A 21,447-nucleotide genomic window follows, 5' to 3' on the forward strand; every position below is an offset into this window, starting at 1 on the left:
CTTGTATTCAGTCATTTAAAAAAATGTCCACCGTTTTCACTTCCTAAATAGTTACTTAATATATCCCTCTTCAGACCTGGTCTTTCTTTCTTTCTTTTTTTTTTTGGAGATGGAGTTTCGCTCTTATCGCCCAGGCTGGAGTGCAATGGCGCAATCTCAGCTCACTGCAACCTCCACCTCCCTGCAACCTCCACCTCCCAGGTTCAAGCAATTCTCCTGGCTCAGCCTCCCAAGTAGCTGGGATTACAAGCGCCCACCATTACGCCCGGCTAATTTTTGTATTTTTAGTAGAGGCGGGATTTCACCACGTTGACCAGGCTGGTCTCAAACTCCTGACCTCAGGTGATCTGCTGGCCTTGGCCTCCCAAAGTGCTGGGACTACAGGCTGAGCCACCGTGCCCGGCCCACTGACCTGGTCTTTCTTAACGTGTCTGAGTCTTTACCTCTACAGAGGGCAGCTTTTTTGTCCAACTTCCCTTTGGCAATCTGATGACACCTTCAAAACCAATGAAAATACAATTAAACAGTTTTTTAGAATTTGTGATACAGAAATGTAAGTGCATCTTTACCAATGTGATGAAATGAAATGACAAGACTTAAAGGTGGGCCTCTAACAACAAGAATAATTTCAAATTAGTGACGAGAATAGCCATATTCTGAGATCTGCATCAACTGTAATGTGATATGAAAATATCTGTGATTTCTATCGGTGACAGTCACATGTGCGGCCGATACTACTGTAGTTTGTTGCCAACATATAACAGAAGAAAATGCTAAATTTCGGTTAGAGATTATCGAAAACAATGATATACTTTCTTTCCTATTCAAGGTCTCTGAGGATCCCCGGGGGTGAAACAACTCCTGGGGGGTAAAAGCACACAACCACTGAGAAGAGCGCTGCGGCATCCTAGAGAGGACGCGTGTGAGGCTGGGTGCAAGGCAAACGTAGTGACGCACTTCCGTTCACGGACCGCTTTCTGTTTTTCCTGAGGTGAGTGTTGGGATTTGTCGCCCAGGAGTCCTTGTTAGGCTCAGGCACTTCACCTGTAGAGAAGGCAGTCGGCTTCGTCCCTGATGCCTCAGTGGAGGGAGACAGGGCGGCCCCTCCAGGTCCCGGCAGCGGAGGCTGCTCGCGGCCCGTCCGGGTCTCCATCTGATGCCTTCGCTCCCCCTCGCCCGCGTCGGCGCCTTGGGAAATGTAGGCTGTGGATATGGGTGGCTGGATTGAAGGGATGCCTGTGTTCTCGACGCCGTCCAAACCCATCTGCTCATTGGGCCACAGCTGCTTGCTGAGCAGCAATGTGCCAGTTGCTGCTCTAGATTCCGGGGATGCAGCGGTGAATGAGGCAGGGCGTGGGCCCCGCCCCCAGGAAGCTTTCCGCCCAATGGGAAAGTCATATATTAATCAAATCTGGTCATTTCACTCCACCTGCCCGTGACTTAGTGCATGTAGATCGAAGACCAAGTTCTTGACTTGCGCAAAGCGTGGCTTTGTCCCTTGTGACTTCTTCAGCAACATCTAGCAGCACACTCTCCCTTGACTGCTACTACAGTCTTCTTGATCCTTGACTTCTAGAACATGATTTTGCGTATGCTGTTATTTTGTAAAGATTTCCTTCATACCTTAGTTAATTTATATTCTTAAGCTTTCCCATCCAGGTTAGTTTCCCCTGGCAGTGATAAGTTGTGAACTTAAAAGTTATTTGAGAGAATCTTGATTAATGTGTGTTTCCTTTAGACTAAGCTCTGTGCGGGACGGGGTTGTGCCCCTTCTCTCTACTTCATCTCGTGTGTCACACGTGGCCTTGTATGAAATATGTATGAGATAAATATTTGTTGAATGAAGAAAGCACAAATCAATATATAATTTCAAACTGGGTTAAGTGGCATATAGGAAAAGGAATACGGCATGAGTGGAGCGTTTAACAAGGGCACCTGACCTGGTCTGTAGAGAGATCATGATGTGAAGATGAAGGGTGGCTAGATTACTGGAGAGAATGGCAGGCGGAGAATCTCAGTTACAATGGTTCTGAGGTTGGAGAAGAGTAGTTCATACAGAAGAAACAGCAGGTATGAAGGTCTTGAGTTAGCATAGAGGAAACAAGGCCATTGTAACTAAACTAAGGGAAAAGAGGAGGGTAGTACAAGATGAGGCTCACAGAAAACAGCATCATGCATTGAGTCCCTGTAGGGAAGATAATGGCTTTTTATAGAATATTGCTGTTTAGACTACAAAGTGTCTGTAAGAGATGATATAGTTAAAACAATAACCCAGATGTCTTAGTGTGTTGAGGTGGCCCTTCAGGGTCCTTTGGTAATCAGTTTCTGGTTTTCACAGCCCTTGAATGGGACAGTGAACAAAAAAGATGCCTGCTCCAGGTCCAAGTAAAGGAAGACTTACTCTGAGATTTTTTTCCTGAATTTTCTTGGCTATTCTTGTCTATTATTTTATATTAACCTTAAAATCATTTTGCCAGCTTCTAAAAGCATTCCTGTTAGGATTACTATTGGATAGAATTTAGTATAGTTATTAAAGACATGACTTGATGGGGTGCGGTGCCTCATGCCTGTAATCCCATCACTTTGGGAGACTGAGGTGGGCGGATCGCTTGAGGCTGGTAGTTTGAGGACTAGCCTGGGCAACATGATGAAACCCCATCTCTACTAAAATTACAAAAATGAGCCAGGTGTGGCAGCACATGCTTGTAATCCCAGCTACTTGGGAGGCTGAGGCAGGAGAATTGCTTGAACCCGGGAAGCAGTGGTTACAGTGAGCTGAGATCGCGCCATTGCACTCTAGCCCAGGTGACAGCAAGACTCTTGTCTCAAAAAACAAACAAAGAAACAAACAAAAACATGACCTTTGAAGCCTGGTAGATCTAGTGTGGGATCTGAGTTCATCCATTCACCAGCTGAGTGATCTTGGTAGAAGAAATTATTCTGTTAGCCTTGTCTTCTCATTTGGGAAAAATTAAAGGTTCAAAAGATTGTTGTGAGGACTAAATAAGAGAATATGTATTTTTCATCCAAAAACATGATACTTGCTGTTTTTAACCTTTTATGTTCTCAGTCAAATTAATTTTAAAAATAGAGGTCTGAGATTCTTCTTGTTAGGTTTTGCTCTGAGTTTATTGGTGTCTTTTGCTTGTTCTGCTCTTCATTTAGCTTGGTGTTGGTGAGGACATGCTCTGGTGTCCTAGGACAAGTTACTTATTCTTTCAAAATCTGTTTCCTCAGAATTAAAAACCTCATGGTATGATGTGGATTAAAAAGTACATATTTATACACCACTTACCCTGTGAGCATTTAGTAAGTGATTGCTGCTTGTTATTGGCAGATTTATTGCTTTAAAGAGAGCATTTTACTGGGCTGAGCTCACTGTTGGTTCTCTCTGTTTCTTCCTTCAGCCTTTGCCTGCTAGAGGGAGCCCAGGTCATGGCAGCCATACCTCTGAAAACTCGACACCAGGTGAGCAGTGGATTCCTGAGGTCAGCTTTATGGAGGTCTGATTTGAAGGAAATGAGGGGTGGTGGGAGGTGGATAAAGGTGATTCTGGCAAGTCTTAGGGCCAAAACAGTAGGAAAACCCCTGAGCCCAGGAGTTTGAGACCAGCCTGGGGAACGTGGCAAAACCCTGTCTCTACAGAAAATACAAAGATTAGCCAGGCATGGTGGTGTGTACCTATAGTCCCAGCTACTCAGGAGGCTGAGGCGGGAGGATCACCTGAGCTGGGAGGTCGAGGCTGCAGTGAGCTGAGATTGTGCCACTGCACTCCAACCTGGGTGACAGAGTGAGACACTGTCAAAAACCCTATTCTTTTCTGTTCAAAAAAGAACAACAAAAAAAAAGAGAGAGAGAGAGAACTGAAACCAAAAGAAAAAAAACCCAAGAAGCATGAGGCTTGGTTGGCAGAAGCTGTTACAGATTGTCTTGGAGCTATAAAGATGAGCTAAAAGAGCTACCCAGCAGCAGTTTAATTCTAGAAGCATCATTTTCTAGGAAAAGCCATCGAGGAGCAGAGTGGATTGTGCCAGGAGAGTCTGAGCTCCCTCTACAGGATGCTCTTCAGCACAGGCAGCGCAGCCCTTTATTTTTTTTAATTTATTTATTTATTTATTTTTTTTTGAGACGGAGTCTTGCTCTGTAGCCCGGGCTGGAGTACAGTGGCCGGATCTCAGCTCACTGCAAGCTCCGCCTCCCGGGTTTATGCCATTCTCCTGCCTCAGCCTCCGGAGTAGCTGGGACTACAGGCGCCCGCCACCTCGCCCGGCTAGTTTTTTGTATTTTTAGTAGAGACGGAGTTTCACGGTGTTAGCCAGGATGGTCTCGATCTCCTGACCTCGTGATCCACCCATCTCGGCCTCCCAAAGTGCTGGGATTACAGGCTTGAGCCACCGCGCCCGGCAGCGCAGCCCTTTATACAAGAATCGAATGGGAGTTGGATGAGATAGGCCCATCATTGCAAACCATGACTCTGTGCTTGTTTCATGGGCATAAGGTTTGGGGCAGGGTGAACACATGTGGGAACAGATAGATTGGCTGGGAATAGGGAGTACCTAATAGGAACAGATGGGTTCTGTGATACCATTTGAAGCAAATTGTCCACTTGTAGGTACAACACTGAAAGACTGAAAATATTTACTAAATCAAAGAGATTTTTGCCCTAGGAAGGTTAACTAATAAGAGACTTTTTTCCTAGGGTTTAACAAATGTTAAATAACATTTTATGACAGTAAATTTTATATCCTAATGGAAGCTTTTCTGGTAGTGAGAGAAGTTCCAGATTTTTCATTGTAAAAATAGTCATATAATGGTCTAATATCCAGTTCTTTCACCTTTTCTCATTACCCATCCCTCACAGGACTTTCCCTCAAGCCCCTACCTGTCCCCTCTGCCCTACAGTCTGGCCCGGAGCCAGAGGATTGGCTCTGTGGCAGCAGGAACCTGTTGTTTTAGGAGATGGTGACCTTCGAGGATGTGGCTGTGCACTTCACCAAGACAGAATGGACTGGACTTTCCCCTGCCCAGAGGGCCCTGTACAGAAGTGTGATGTTGGAGAATTTTGGGAACCTGACTGCTTTGGGTAGGGCCATTTTCCTCCTAGGACTCAGATCTGTACTTTTCCAGTTTCCTTCCTTCTTTTACAGCCTGGGAGGAGGGGTGTGGAGTGGAGAGGAGAGGTTGTCTCTTGTGTCCTCCACTGAGTGACTGCAGAGCTGAGGCTCAGTGACCAACTTCAAAGATTGCTGGGTAGGGAGAGGTCTTGGGTCACTTTGGTCTCTCAATGAAGGGAATTACTGTCCCCTGATAAGAGTATGTCCCATCTTCCATGGGGCTTCCAAGGTAGTAGTTGTTGTCTGGGGAAGGGCGTGTCCCCTTCCCTGTGTTTGCTTATACCTTGTGGATCTCACTGACTTACTTATCCTTGAGTGTTTTTTTTAGGAAGAAGTAACAAATGCTCAGTTTCCTCTTGATCAGAATCTCTTTGGCCTTCTCCAGTTGAGAACCCTCTTCTATGAGTCTTATTCTTACTGAGACTCCTGGGATTTTCCTTCTTTTGACACAGCAGATACAGGGCTGAAAAGTACCATTTTCTTCTGTTTTCAGGGTACCCAGTTCCCAAACCTGCACTGATCTCACTTCTGGAGGGAGGGGATATGGCTTGGGGCCTGGAAGCACAGGATGATCCCCCGGCAGAGAGGACCAAAAACATCTGTAAAGGTAGGTGAGGCAGATTTAGAACCAACAACTGTAGAGTTTTATGGAGCACCATATTTTAAAATGAACCATGCTGGGCAGGATTTAAATAAAATAGATGATTTCACCTAATAGGTAAAATATGAAACCTTTTCCACCAATCTTAACTCTTACCAACATGTAATCACTCAGTATGTCTCATCTGCAATCCTTGAATCCGTTGCTCCTTTCTGAGTTTCAACATTGCCTACCTTAGTTGTCCTCCTTGGTTGGGATGGATTTATTCAGGGGCAGTGTTTGAGCAACTTGCCATGTACCGAACTTTGTTTAAGAAGTTCTGGAAGATACAAGTTATGGAGACAGATGTAAAAAGTGAAAAAGAAAAGTATTAAGTGCTATTGGGAATGGGATGGAGAATGTGAAGGTAAAATGGGCCAGATCTTCCCAAAAGTTGGCCATAAATGGGGAGAGTTGCGTCATATAACACTAGGAAGTCATGGCATGGGAGGAGCTTTTTGAATTCATAGGAATTCAGAGCTGAGCACAGAGTGTGAGGTTCCTTTAGAATAGGCAAGTGGATAACTAGAGCAGGCCATTGAGAAGGTGGGTGGAGAGTCTGAGATAAAAGACAGGTCTGAAAGGGTACTCTAACACAACTAGGTTGAAATGACCCCCAGGAAGAAAAAAGGAAGGCTGAATCTTAACCATTAAGGGATATTTAATTTCAGTGAGAGAAGAAAGAGAAAGTAGACAGTCAAATAGTCTGATGGGGGCCACCAAGAGCAAATAGTGGGATTGAAGGCAGAGGCAGGAGTTTCAGAGCAGGTGGTTTGCAGAGAGCAAGTAACATGGAAAATGGTGAAGCTGGCACAGCACTTCAGCCTCTTATTCTAAGAATCTGAAAAAGAATCATCAAGACAATTGAGAACCTGGTGGTCTGTTCTCACATGCTTCCTCTCTCTGGTGATGATTCTTTTTCAGACTCTTGATTACCATGTTTACTTCAATCTCAGATTACTCCTCTCCCAACATTCTCCTTCGGGGTTCCCTTACTTACACTCATACGATGAACTTGATTAACCATCACATGAGTCCCAGGTAACCCAAATTAATGTTAAAACCAAGCCCAACATTTCATATAAAATAGATTGACTTTAACTCATTCAAAATGTCATCCAATCTTTACGAACACAAATGCCATTTTATGGGCTGTTTGTCTCCTTTTTGCTGATAGGAGAAAGAATACTATCAGTCTAGGTGTGTCTAAGTAAACTGTTCATCCCTTTTCAAATAGTCTAGGATGGTAGTTTCTCTGCATGTTTGAGTTTCAGCAGTTTTAGGGCATTTCCTCATCGTATGTAGTCCATCTGTGGGTCTGCAGTTAAGAACCTCTGGACTAGGTAATCTTACAACATATTAAGAATAATGCTCTCTAAGCACTTCTATGTTTTTCTTTTTCTCTGTCTTGCCACAACCCAGTGTCCTTAATGTTCAATGTCTTAAGTCTTTTGGACATCTGCAGGGTGTGGGTTTTTAAAAAGAAAAACAATTCATCCTTTGCCTTTGCTTTCTGATTGATGCTGTTCTGTTTCACTTTCTGATGCTGAGTATTGCCAGCCCCAACGTCACTACTTGTTCTTAAGACCTGTGCCTTCGGCATTTTGTAGGCTGTAAGTAGCATCAATTCGAAAGATATTAGATCATGCCAGGGACAACCAGAAGTCATTCAAATATTAGAGTGGAAAAGCTTAGGAAGGAGTCTCATGTGTGATGTGTCCACTGATACTCCGTTCCACCTCGATGTTCTCTGCCTGTGTGATATTTGGCACTTTCATTTTAACAGCCTTTTCTTCCCAGCGTGCTGATGTGAAAGTTGAAATGATCTCTTTTAAAGCCTTACCATTTTCAATGCTCTATTGTTTCTAGCATAGTTCTCAGGTGGCATTATTTGTGTTTTCTATCTCTTATGTCAGATGTTGAGACCAACATTGACAGTGAGTCCACATTAATCCAGGGAATTTCTGAAGAAAGAGATGGGATGATGTCACGTGGTCAGCTGAAGAGTGTCCCTCAGAGAACTGACTTCCCAGAAACATGTAATGTGAAAAAGCACCAGAACATCCCCACAGTGAAAAATACCCGAGGAAAGGTTCCAAGAATCCCCTGTGCAAGGAAACCTTTCATATGTGAGGAGTGTGGGAAATCCTTCAGCTACTTTTCTTACTATGCTAGACACCAGAGAATCCACACTGGGGAGAAACCTTTTGAGTGTAGTGAGTGTGGAAAAGCCTTTAATGGCAATTCTTCATTAATTCGGCACCAGAGGATTCACACTGGAGAGAAACCCTATCAGTGTGAGGAGTGTGGGCGAGCCTTTAATGATAATGCAAATCTGATCAGGCATCAGAGAATCCACAGTGGGGACAGACCCTATTACTGTACAGAGTGTGGAAATAGTTTCACCAGTAGTTCCGAGTTTGTTATACATCAGAGAATCCACACTGGGGAGAAACCCTATGAGTGTAATGAGTGTGGCAAAGCTTTTGTTGGTAATTCACCCCTACTTCGGCATCAGAAAATCCACACTGGAGAGAAACCCTATGAGTGTAATGAGTGTGGCAAAAGCTTTGGAAGGACTTCCCATCTAAGCCAACATCAGCGTATTCACACAGGGGAAAAGCCTTATTCTTGTAAAGTATGTGGACAAGCCTTCAATTTTCATACAAAACTAACTCGACACCAGAGAATTCACAGTGAGGAGAAACCCTTTGACTGTGTAGATTGTGGAAAAGCCTTCAGTGCTCAGGAACAATTAAAAAGGCATCTGAGAATTCATGCTCAGGAGTCTTCCTATGTATGTGATGAGTGTGGAAAAGCCTTCACTAGCAAAAGAAATCTTCATCAGCATCAAAGAATCCATACTGGAGAGAAACCCTATGAGTGTAGTAAGTATGAGAAGGCCTTTGGAACTTCTTCCCAGCTAGGTCTTCTTGAGCATGTCCACTCTGGAGAGAAGCCTGTGCTGGACATTTGTCGTTTTGGCCTCCCAGAATTTTTTACCCCCTTTTACTGGTAATAGTACACTCCAGTGAAATGTACTGAGTGGATTCCATCTTCTACTCAGGAATGGAATGTGTGACACAGGCCTGACTCAGCCTCTGATCCATCCCTCAAGCCACAGTTACTGATGCAGATGTCAGTAGATGGTCCAGTTAGAGTCCCAGGATTGCAAGAGCTAATAGGAATAAATATTCTCTGCACCCCCACACCCCCATTGGTTTTAACGCTGAGAAGAACTCCTAGACTCTCACAGAGGCTGAGAATGAAGTCCTCACAGCAAAAAAGCCATCTGAGAATTGGAGAGCAGTCAAAGACTGAAGATAATGTTTGAACAGCCACATTAAACCATGCCTGAAGCTAAAAATACATACGGGCTTTTGAATTGCAGCAGCCAATAAATTCCATTTTCATTTGTTTGGTTTTGGCTTTGGCACGTTTGAGTTAGGTTTTCTTCCTTTGGAACAGAATTTTGACTTAAACAGTGTTGTCAGTGTAGCAGTTGTTTAAAGTCTTCAGGGATAACATACCCGATGGAGAAATGTTTTGTGTGTATGATATGTGGGAAAGTCTTTAGTTATAGTCATGGCAGCTCCTAAACCCCATGATTGTGATGAGATTGGGAAGCCCATTGTAACACTGGAGAGCCCAGGTTATATCAGACACCACCAGTAGATAGAAGTTCTAACAACTTGAGCTCTGTAACAAAAATCTCATTGTACTACAAAATTATGTCTGCACCAGTGACTCCATTCTCAGGAAGAGTCTTAACTGGGAAACTAAAAGCTTTCACTCTTAAAGTTTTCATTTTCTGTTTATTCAGTTTTTTATTTGGAATGGATGCTACTCTAGGCCTTAAACTGGGAAATGCCAGGCTATTGTAGCTATTATAGCTTGGCATTTGCCATCTTAATTCCTAGGACAGCATGCCCACTTTGCCCTTTGCCCTGGCTAGGGAGCCAAGGAAATGCCACGGTTCTCGGTCATAAGACACACTGCAGAGATCTCTCAGTAGGAAAACAGCTGGCCCTTTGGTGATGAATGTAAACTGCACCCTTTTTTTCTCACATGTGCCCTTCTGCTGCCAGCCAGTGTTGGAATCTCCCTACCCAATTCCAGACTTACTTACTTACTCAGTCTAGCACCTGGGTGGCTTCACCACCTCTTCCTTACTTGTCAGCAGATGGATGAGCAGTTGTATCATGTGCTTGGGTTGACCAATGAATGATAGACTTGGGGAATTAAGTAAACACTTTTTAATTGAAGTATAACACAAACACAAAAATGCATGAGTCAGCCAGGCGCGGTGGCTCACACCTGTAATCCCAGCACTTTGGGAGGCTGGGGTGGGCGATTCATGAGGTCAAGAGATGGAGACCATCCTGGCCAACATGGTGAAACCCCGTCTCTACTAAAAATACAAGAATTAGCTGGGCGTGGGGGTGCGTGCCTGTAGTCCCAGCTACTCGGGAGGCTGGGGCAGGCAAATCGCTTGAACCTGGGAGGCGGAGGTTGCAGTAAGCCGAGATTATGCCACTGCACTCCAGCCTGGCGACAAAATGAGACCCCTTCTCAAAAAATAAAACCGTGAGTCATGGTTGTACAACTTGAATTTTTACAAAGAACATAGCCTTATACTCGCCAAGATAAATTAATAGAACACAGCACCTTACAAGTCTCCCTGTACCTTATTATAGTCCATACAGAACCTCTACCCTGACTTCTATCACCAGAAATTATTTTGCCTGTTTTTCTTCTTTTGTGTCAATGGAATCATCAGTACAGATTCATTCTCATTGCTATGTAGTATTCCATTACATTAATATACCACAATTTATTGCTTATTGTTGGTGGGCATTTGGGTTATTTCTAGGGGGATCTTTTTGAAGGCAGAAAATCTGAAAGCCACTCAGAAAAAAAAACCGGTTAAAGTAACCATGGTTAGGGACTGCTTCAAATGGTGCTGCATCAACCCAGCTGCCCTGTAGTAAATAACAGCAGATATATATATATATATCTTTTTTTGGCACTTAACATGTGACAGAGACTTTCCTAGTCACTACACACATTTACTCAATATGATAACTTTATGAAGAGTGTGCTATAATTAGCTCCATGTTACAGCTGAGAAGACATTAATTAGGTTTCCTAAGGACACAGTAGTGGAGTAGGTATTCAAACACAGGCAGTCTGGTTTCAGAACTCATGTTCTAGCTGTTGTGCAGTATGGCCCTATAGAAGTTGTATGTAGAGTATGTGACACTGTGTCTTGGTAAAGGAAGAGAGATTGTTGGAAGAAACAGATGTGGTCCTTAGGGGTGGAGGCGAATATTAGGATCAAGTCAAGATGGGGAGGCTGCATTTGGTTTCACACAATGGGAGGTGGAGAATTGGCATCAGAGAGGAAATGATAGGTTGAGATAGAATCATAAAATATGTCCAGTACAAACTGTCCCACTAGAGTTGTCATTGAGGGAGGTAGCATGCCTCTAGTGGGGAGAGGATCTGGTTCTTAGCACTGCCTCCCTGTCTTATTGGCTGTGTACCTCTCAGCACCGTCTGAAAATGGATGTCTTCATATCATGTACCTGAACCAGAGAGCTGGCTCCGCTGAGGTCCAAGTGAGCTTTGTACCTGCCGCCCCAACCACCCCACTTCAGCTTTGAGGTATAGGGATAGCTAAGTGAGGTTTGTTTCCTTTTCTCTGTTCTTCACTACTGAGTAGTTAGCTCCCTTGGACCCTGACCCCAGTGCCACTGTCAGGAAGCCCCCTCGAATTGAGTAACTGTCCTTGAATCAGTTATGATTAATGTATTAGTTTGCTTTGGCTTAACAGAAATCGATTCTGACAGTTCTAGAGGCTAGAAGTCTGAACACAATTTCCCTGGGCAGAAGCAGTTTGTCAGCAAAGCTACACTCCCTCAGAAGGCTCTGGGGCAGAATCTGGTCTTTCTTTAATCTGCTGGTGGCTGCCGGCATTCCTTAGTGGCAACATCACTCCAGTCTCTGCTGTCTTCACATCACCTTCTTTGTGTCCAGTCTCCCTGGTCTCTCTCTCATAAAGGCATTTGTGATAGCATTTAGGACTCATCCAAATAGTCCAGGATAATTCCTTATCTTAGGACCCTTAATTTAGTGACACCTGCAAGAACTTTGCCATTTAGGGCAACATTCACAGGTTCCAGAAATCAGGACCTGCTATCTTTGGATGGCTGTTACTCAGCCCACCACCATCACTGAGGTTCATCTGTATATATCAGAAAACCCCTAAACAAGACACCCTAATACAAGATAGAATTTTTCTCAGGAGTCTCGAGATAGCCCAGGGCAGCTAAGGGAGTTCTACAATGTTAGTGGGGACTGAATCTCCTTCCAAAGTACTACTTGGCCATCCTCAATGGGGCCATTATCCTCAAGGTCCAAGGTGGCTGCTAGAACTCCAACCATCAAGGGCTTGTTCCAGACAGTAGAGGAAGGGGAAGAAGAGCATGCCACTTTGCCTTAAAGAAGACTTTCTGTAAGTACCACAGAACACTTCCAGTTAAATGTTTATTTCAAGAACTTAGTCACATGACTATACCTGGCTCCCGAGGACACTACATCCTTCAGTTGAGTGGCAGTGTACTACATCAAATAACTTCAAGACTTTGTTTAGGAGGAGGAAGGAGAACAAATGTTTGAGTGGGTAGCTAGCAGCCTCTGCCATGGCGCATGACTGCCATCGAATTCTACATGTCTAAAAGCTTTGGATAAGGAAAAAAAATTGGTGTACAGCTGGCTGTGCTATTTGAATTTCAGTGTGCATAACAACTCTAGGATAGGTGCTATATTTATCCCCAGTTTACAGGTTGGGAACAGTGAAATCCAGCAGATTGATGGGAGAACAGAGCAGATGCCTCTGAGATGCACGCCCATCACTTTGGCACACCTCTTGCTTTTGCTGTAGCTGTGGTGAACAGTTGTATGTGAACTTAGATCTCCCCTTGCACTGCTCAGACACTCCACATGCCTTCTGACATTCTGCCTCAGGCACTTTTCCAGAGCTCACTCAACTAGGAAGCACAGCCTGTGAATACATAGGGCAAGTTAGCAATCCCAGAAAAACCCTTAATGATGCTGGACAAGAGCTTCAGGATAAAGGTTCCAGTTTCCCACCTTTCAAGTGGACAATTAGAGGAGGAATTCTTTATTCTTTTCTGGAGATCCCAGTGCTCATAGCATCAACCTTTAGAACACTTTATATTGTCATTTCCTCCTATCCTGTCTCACTCCTTGGGCTCTTTTAGTCCTGCTTCCTGGGATCATCTCCTGAATAAATGTGCATTCGAGTCCTTGTCTCAAGCCCTGCCTTCAGGGAAACCCAAACTAAAGGAGTGAGACAGAACTTTCAGGCAATAAGAATGTGTCTTATATTCCAGTAGTGAATATTAGTCTACTCAACTGAAATTCTTTAGATGTTAGAGGATGGCCCAGATGAGCTTTTTTTGTGATGAAATCTCATTCTGTTTTCAGTGGTGGCTGCACATTTCTGATTTCTACTTCAAAGAAGCTTCCTCTCAGAGCAACTATGCTGTGGGGCACAAAGTCTATCTGTGTGTCACTGAAGTGCATAATCTTAGATAGACTAAGTTGTTTAAATAACTGTAGCTCTGTGTGGCCAGGAGTTAAAACATGGTAAATATCACAGTTATCAACTTGTAAGGAGGACCTGGCAATGAATGTCCCTCAGATTATCAACTAAAACAAGCACTTGGAGCCATGCAGATAAAATAATCCTTAGAAGTGTGCCACATACAATAAATGATTTTATTAATTACTCACATTTTTTTCTTTTTTTTTTTTTTTGACACAGGGTCTTGCTCTACCACCCAGGCTGGAGTGCAGTGGCACGATCATGGCTCACTGCAGACTTGACCTCCCAGGCTCAAGTGATCCTCGTACCTCAGCCTCCCTAGTAGCTGGGACTACAGGCATGTGCCACCACACCCAGCTTTTATATATATATATATACACACACACACACATATATATATATTTTTTTTTTGAGATGGGGTCTCACTTGTCACCCAGGCTGGAGTGCAGTGGTATGATCTCAGCTCACTGCAACCTCTGTCTCCAGGGTTCAAGCGATTCTTCTGCCTCAGCCTCCTGAGTAGCTGGGACTACAGACAAGTGCCACCAAGTGCCTGGCTAATTTTTGTATTTTTAGTAGAGATGGGGTTTTACCATATGGGCCAGGCTGGTCTCGAACTCCTGACCTTGTGATCCGCCCACCTTGGCCTCCCAAAGTGCTGGGATTACAGGCATAAGCCACAGTGCCCAGCAGTTTATGTATTTTTTGTAGAGACAGGGTTTCACTATGTTGCTCAGGCTGATCTAGAACTCCTGAGACCAAGCAATCCTCCCACCTTGGCTTCCCAAAGTGCTGGAATTACAGACATGGGTCACTGTGCCTGGCAACAATTATTTGGTGACTTCTGTGTGCTAAGCAACATGCTAGATGATAGCACATGATGACAGAACATGTTACTGATGAACAACATGGAACTTCTCTCCAGTTCCTGGTGCTACTGCCCTGTTCTGAGCCACCAACATTTCTTTCCTAGACTACCACAATTGCTCATAAGGAGCCTCCCCACTTCTGCTCTTGAATCTTTCTAATCTGTCTGCCAGTCAGCAGCCAGAGTGTGCTTTTTAAAATATGAAACATAGCATGCTTTTCTTAAAACATTTCAGTGGGTTTCCATTGACCGTGGAATAAAATCCGAACTCTAACATGGCCTGCAAAGCTGTAATGACATCGTGGCGTAGCACTTCATCCCTCTTCTCTCCCCATGATGTGTCAAGCTTTGTTTTTTTTTCTTTCTTTTTCTCCCCCACTGAAGGGCCTACACATGTTATTCCTCCTGCCCAGAATGCTGTCTCTTTGATTATGTGCCCAGATATTTCATTCTTATCTTTCAGGTCTCAGCCCAAGATCACTTTCTCAGGTCTTTCCTTACCTCCAAGTTAAAATGGTATTCCCTCCATATTATCTCCTAAACACCTTGCTCTTTACCTCCCTCACACAAATGAAAGTTTACAGTAATATATTTATCCAGGTGTGGATTTACTTAAAACTTGTGTCCCCCACTACACTCTATGTTCTACAAAGACTGTAACATGTAAGCTTTGTTTTTCTTCATCTACAAAATAGATATAATACCTTTTGGATCTTCTTCAGTATGGATGTGAAGAAAGCATTACATAATAAACATAAATGTGTCTAATAATAAGGTGCAATTCCGATGAAAGATGTCTTTGGGCCAGGCATGATGGCACATGTCTATAATCCTAGCACTTTGGGAGACTAAAATGGTTGGATCACTTGAGGCCAGGAGTTCCAAACCAGCCAACGCAGCATAGCGAGACCCCATCTCTACAAAAAAGAGAAAAGAAAAATGTTTTCATGGCTCAGAACACCTGAATGCAAGCTAACTCACTAGGAAAGGAGTATAAGGTAGTTGAATAAAGCAATTGGGACACACGAAGTTTCAAATTTTATTGCATTTTTATTATGTTCAAATAGTGTTGAGGTAATTTATTGTTAACAACAAGAACAATACATAGTTCCTTGTCTTTTAAATCTTTCAGGCCGGGCATGGTGGCTCAAGCCTGTAATCCCAGCACTTTGGGAGGCCGAGACCGGCGGATCACAGGTCAGGAGATCGAGACCATCCTTGCTAACATGGTGAAACCCCGTCTCTACTAAAAAATACAAAAAACTAGCCGGGCGAGGTGGCGGCCGCCTGTAGTCCCAGCTACTCGGGAGGCTGAGGCAGGAGAATGGCGTGAACCCGAAAGGTGGAGCTTGCAGTGAGCCGAGATCCGGTCACTGCACTCCAGCCTGGGCGACAGAGCGAGACTCCGTCTCAAAATAAATAAATAAATTAATTAAATCTTTCAAATACAAATAATTTATGTTTACAAAAATTTTTACGATGTAAGAAAGCTTCCCAAAAGAGCCTCTCTTAGCCATTTGGGTCCACAATAAATTCTCATCCTTGGAATCTCTGGATTTTGAGGCAGAGTGATAGAGAAGACAAGTAGAAACTGGGGCACTGGGTGATATATGTCAGGTTCTGACCAAATGAGTTCAAAGAAAGGAATAGGGTGAGATTAAGTATCTGGATATCAGGCTTAAAATATAGCCAGCAGGAGGCCGGGCGTGGTGGCTAATGCCTGTAATCTCAGCACTTTGGGAGGCCGAGGCGGGTGGGTCACCTGAGGTCAGGAGTTCGAGACCAGCCTGACCGATATGGTAAAAACCCATCTCTAGTAAATGTACAAAAATCAGCCAGGCGTAGTGGCGGGCGCCTGTAATCCCAGCTACTCGGGAGGCTGAGGCCAGAGAATCGCTTGAACCCGGGAGGTGGAGGTTGCAGTGAGCTGAGATCGTGCACTGCACTCCAGACTGGGTGACAAGAACAAGACTCCTTCTTAAAAAAATAAAAATATATATAGTAAGAGGGGACCAACACACCAGGTTGGAGGACAATGGTTCTGAGGCCAGCCCCAGAACCTTGGAGAGCTCCACAGACACCGTACTGAGTCGTAGCTAGCACCTTGGACAGCACCACGGTTTTTCTGTTTTCTGCTGCTGTCCTTTGTACCTGGATGACACTATAAACACACGTTGCAGTGGTCACGGTTAATTTCCTGGGACTTTCGACTCCTGTGTACCTGGCAATTGTAATCCTCTAAAATCAGCAGTCTTTTAGAAGGTTCTTTATGACACGGTGGGGGTTGAGATTCTTTCTCTTCCTTCTAGGAACTTCAGCATCAGAGCTGATAATTGGACCAACTCCCTTGGGAGGTCTATGGGATTGGTACCTAGTATCATTGTGTTATTCTGGAGACCAACGTCCTTCAAGTTGGGGGAAAATGTGTAATACCTGGTTGTACTATGTAAGGAAGAATGCTCAGGGCCCTTCCTAGGGACATATAAGCAAACTATCAGGCAATACACGTGAGAAAGATGGTATGTTGTATTGATTTGGAGATAGGGCTTGATTCTTTTTCACACCCTCTCCTCACTTGTTAACCCCAATCTGTTAACCTATTTTCAGAAACATACAATGGATTGGATCTGCTTTCTCTGGTAAAAAGCTTCTGAACTTCATTGTTGTTAGCAAGTTTCTGTGAGGTTATGCACAAAAAACTTTGAAGGAGTTTGGCACTGTAGGTCTTTCTCCTAGTTATAATATGTCATATTTACAAACTTATGCATTACTAACGTCCTTATTGACAAATAAAAAAGTGTAATCAGGTCCACAAATAATTTAGAGGAGGGGAAAAGTTAACATTAATTGAGCAACTACTGAATCCCAGTCCCTGTTGTATGTACTTTAAGTAAAAAAATATATGTAGTATTTACAGCAACTGTGCACTATTATCTCATTTTTCAGATGAATCAATGGAATTTCAGAAAAGCTAAGTGGTTGTCCAAGGTCTCATAGCTAGTAGGTGAAGAAATCAGGACTTCTCAGTCCTGTACATTTATTTTAAATTTTCTTTTCTCTGTGTTTCTTTTTGAATAGTTTCTATTGCTATGTCTTCAAATTCACTCATCTTTTTTCTATAATGTCTAATCTGCTGTTAATCCCATCCAATGTATTTTTATTGCACATTATAGGTTTTCATCTTTAGAAGTTTGATTTGGGTCTTTTTTATATCTTTCATTTCTCCACCAAACTTTTAGATGTATCAGATGTGGTTGTAATAACTTTTAAATGTCATTGGCTATGAGTTCTGTTGTGACTATTTCAGAAGTCTCTCAGGATTAGTTTTTAATGTAATTTCTTGAATTGTAAGTTACTGGTCCAAGTAGGTAGTATTAATTTAAACTCTATACTTAATGATGCACACTATGATTATAAATTTTTAGAAGACATTTCTATTACCACTTCAAAGCTTAGGCAAGGGGCCGGGCGCGGTGGCTCAAGCCTGTAATCCCAGCACTTTGGGAGGCCGAGACGGGCGGATCACGAGGTCAGGAGATCGAGACCATCCTGGCTAACACAATGAAACCCCGTCTCCACTAAAAATACAAAAAAAATTAGCCGGGCGTGGTGGCGGCGCCTGTAGGGAGGCTGAGGCAGGAGAATGGCGGGAACCCGGGAGGCGGAGCTTGCAGTGAGCCGAGATCGCGCCACTGCACTCCAGCCTGGGCGACAGAGCGAGACTCCGCCTCAAAAAAAAAAAAAAAAAAAAAAGCTTAGGCAAGGATCACAAGATTCTTTGTTATCTCTCTTTGTTCATGAGATTAAAAAAAAAAAATATCCTTTCATGAGTCCAGGCATTTGGATGAGTATATGTGTGTGAGAAAAGTCTCTGTTCCTATTCCTTGTTCCTGTAATATGCCTCCTGCATATTATAATTCTTTCTCAGATATCAAGACTTGCAACTCTTCACCATTCCCACTCCTGTTGGCCAAAGCATCAGCTGAGCTCTTCAGTCCAAACCAACCCCTCTGGTTTTAGTTTCTTGTTTGGTTTTGGTACCTGGGTACACTTTCCTGTGAGTTAAGTATTTAAAATCATGTTGAGTGTTATATCTTATTCTAAATTTCTAGATTCTAGTTTATATTATTTGCTACATTGCCCTCAATAGAATTCTGCCTAATAATATTTATTGTCTTAAATTTATTGTTGTGAGATACTAATATAGCTATGCCATTTTTCCTTTAACTTAATACTTGTCAGATATATCTATTTTCCATTCTTTGACTTTCAATACTTGTGCATTCCTAAGTTTCAGTAGTACCTTATAAGCATCTTCCTTCCTTTCTTCCTTGTCTTTCCTTGTCTTTTCTTTCTTTCCTTTCTTTCTTTCTTCTCTTCTCTTCACTTTCTCTCTCTCTCTCTTTTTCTTTCTTTTTTTGACACAGTCTCACTCTGTTGCCCAGGCTGGAGTGCAGTGGCATGATCTTGGCTCACTGCAATCTCCGCCTCTTGGATTCAAGCAATTCTCCTGCCCCAGCTTCCCCAATAGCTGGGATTACAGGTGTGTGCCACCACGCTGGGCTAATTTTTGTATTTTTAGTAAAGACAAGGTTTCACCATGTTGGCCAGGCTGGTCTCGAACTCCTGAGCTCAGTTGATCCACCTGTCTTGGCTTCCCAAAGTGCTGGGATTATAGGCATGAGCCACTGTGCCCAGCCACTTCTAATATTTTTTCTACGTAAACTTTAGAATCATTTTCACAAGTTTTAAAACAAATCCTATAGGGGTCTTATTTAGTATAACGTTGGACTTATGGATTAAATAAAGAAAACTATCCTTCTTACTGAAGGATTACCTGTGCCTTTCCATTTACACAAGGGGTTTTCATTGGTTTAGTCCCCAAATGTTTAAAATTTTCTTGATCTATGTCTTATACATTTATTCGTAAACTTATTCCTATATATGTTTGGTTGCTTTGAGAATAAGACCTCACCCTACCCTAGTACATTTCTCCACATAGATTAAATGATTTGTTCATAGAACTCACAACGTCAATAAGTAAGTAAAAATTTTATAGCATGAAAACAGCCTTGAACTCCTGGAATGAACATCAACCAGACTGTTGTTTTGCCACAGTTTTAACAAGAAGAAGCAGGCAAAGCCATCTTTACTCTGTCCCATTAAAACTGGAAACAACAAGAAAGATTTTTCCTTTTTTGAGACAGAGGTTTGCTCTTGTTGCCTGGGCTGGGGTGCAATGGTGCAATCTCAGCCCACCACAACCTCTGCCTCCTGGGTTCAAATGATTCTCCCGCCTCAGCCTCCCGAGTAGCTGGGAATACAGGCATGCACCACCACGCCCAGCTAATTTTGCATTTTTAGTAGAGACAGAGTTTCTCCATGTTAGTCAGGCTGGTCTCGAACTCTCAACCTCAGGTGATTCCCCCCACCTCAGCCTCCCAAAGTGCTGGGATTACAGGTGTTAGCCACCACGCCCTACCAACAAAAAAGATTTTTTAACATGAGAAGACTGTCAGCTTTCCCTGGTGGTCAGAGAGGAAGGGCTTTGGGGAGGTCTTGGGGCTGTAGGACAAAGGGTGCAGGAGAAGAAGCCTTAGAGCTGAGCAGGAGGAAACTGATACTACATGGCTGCAGGCCTGGTGTGGAAATGAATTTCTAGAATGCTGTGGTTGAAGAGCCAGCTTAATTTTTTAACTGTTGTGTTGTGTGACTTTTCCATCCTTTCTCATTCTAGGGGTATTAGTTAGACTATGGGCTTGGAAATTAATTTGAAGAACCCAAATAAATGTGGTTTAAATTTGATAAAAGTTTATTTCTCTCTCATGTATCATCAGAAAATAAGCCATCTGGGGCTGATATAGCAGCTCTGTGACTCCTCCTTTTGGTTGCTCTGTCATCCCCAGCAGCCATACCCTTATTCACATGGTCCAAAATGCTCTGATGCTCTCCCTTGTCAACATTCCACCGGGTCGATGAAGGTTTGGGGCCAGGGAGGGCATGTCCCTTGTCTTTAAGGACACAGCATCACATTTTCTTACGTTTGCCAGAAGTTGGTCACATGGACACACTTTACTTTAAAGAATGCTGGAAATGTGTGCTTCTTCCCTGACCTCTTACGTTCCTTGTTAGAAATTCTGTAACCATATAAGAATGGAAGAACAGGGGTTGACAGACGAGAACTGATCTCTATCTCTCCAGACCTACCGTAGAGCTTTTGAAACTTGGTTTGTGCATTATTATCTCATTTTTCTGGTATGTCTGAAGTAGAGTAGGAGTTTTGTGGTTATTTAGAGAGCTTTATGTTCTCATCTGTAAAATTATGCAATGGGTTTGTGATGCAAACATTTGGGGCCAGCATTTATGTGATCTGCTGATTCCTTCCTATTTCTTTCAACAACTCCTCACTCCTGATTTCTGACCCTAGAAAGACGTGAAAACCAGAAATTATTGACAAGAGCAACGTAATCCCCAGGTATTACTCTGCCCAGTCATTTTCTTAATGAGCTCATTTTGGAAAACAGTGAAGATCAGGGTCAGGGCAAGGCAGAGAAGGGCACCTGCCCATGGTCACTGTCATGGTCCAAGGCATAAGACATATACTACCCTTGGGGACACACAAAGTAGGCTTCTGCCTAAGAGTTAGGGCTGGAGCCTTTGGACCATTGTCAACAACAAATGTTTATTGCTCTCCTTCTTTCTGCCAGGTTATTCTCTAGCTGAGGATGATGATGTTGAACAGGATAGACATAGTGTCTGTTCCCTGAAGCCACCAGAGAAGACAGACATATAAATAAGCTATAACCTTAAATAAGTACACAATGCTGTGATGGCACATAAATGAGTGTCCTGCCTTATTCTGGATGATCAGGGAAGGCTTGCTTCCCATGCAAAATTGGATTTGAGCTCACACTTCCAGTAACAGTCAAGATGGAGGGTAGGAATGGGAAGGGAAGGGCATTCTAGATTTAGAGAACAGCATTTTTAGCATGCAGGGCTGAAGTGGAGTCAGGGAATGAATGGGAGTGATAAGAGGCCACAGAGGCAAGCGGGGGCCAAATACCAGTCTCCCAGTGCAGCAGCGTTGGATGGTGTTGGTGCCCAGTGCTGGAAGGAAGAAAAGCCTACATTACCAGGGTTGGGGGGGTGTAAGGGGGTGGGGAATTTAAGGGTCGTTCAATCCAGTGGCTTT

At 43.4% G+C, this 21,447-nt stretch overlaps 1 protein-coding gene across 4 annotated transcripts; it reads left to right on the plus strand.

Moving 5' to 3' along the window:
* Positions 1-892: 892 nt before the first annotated feature.
* On the plus strand, positions 893-17,711 carry ZNF19 (zinc finger protein 19). Of its 4 annotated transcripts, none has more exons than XM_050772743.1 (5): positions 893-991; positions 3,408-3,468; positions 4,957-5,083; positions 5,608-5,721; positions 7,671-10,345. In XM_050772743.1, the coding sequence occupies exons 2-5, from the start codon at positions 3,436-3,438 to the stop codon at positions 8,771-8,773; spliced, it is 1,377 nt and encodes a 458-aa protein (XP_050628700.1). In that variant the 5' UTR covers positions 893-991; positions 3,408-3,435; the 3' UTR covers positions 8,774-10,345. The 4 variants fall into 4 exon arrangements, 3 of the variants coding, with proteins under 3 accessions (XP_050628700.1, XP_050628701.1, XP_050628702.1); XM_050772744.1 differs by having other exon boundaries at positions 946-991; positions 4,862-5,083; XM_050772745.1 differs by lacking the exon at positions 893-991 and having other exon boundaries at positions 3,390-3,468; positions 4,862-5,083.
* The last annotated feature ends 3,736 nt before the right edge of the window (positions 17,712-21,447 follow it).

The sequence above is a fragment of the Macaca thibetana genome, chromosome 20, assembly GCF_024542745.1.
Source record: "Macaca thibetana thibetana isolate TM-01 chromosome 20, ASM2454274v1, whole genome shotgun sequence".
Taxonomy (NCBI): Eukaryota; Metazoa; Chordata; class Mammalia; order Primates; family Cercopithecidae; genus Macaca; species Macaca thibetana.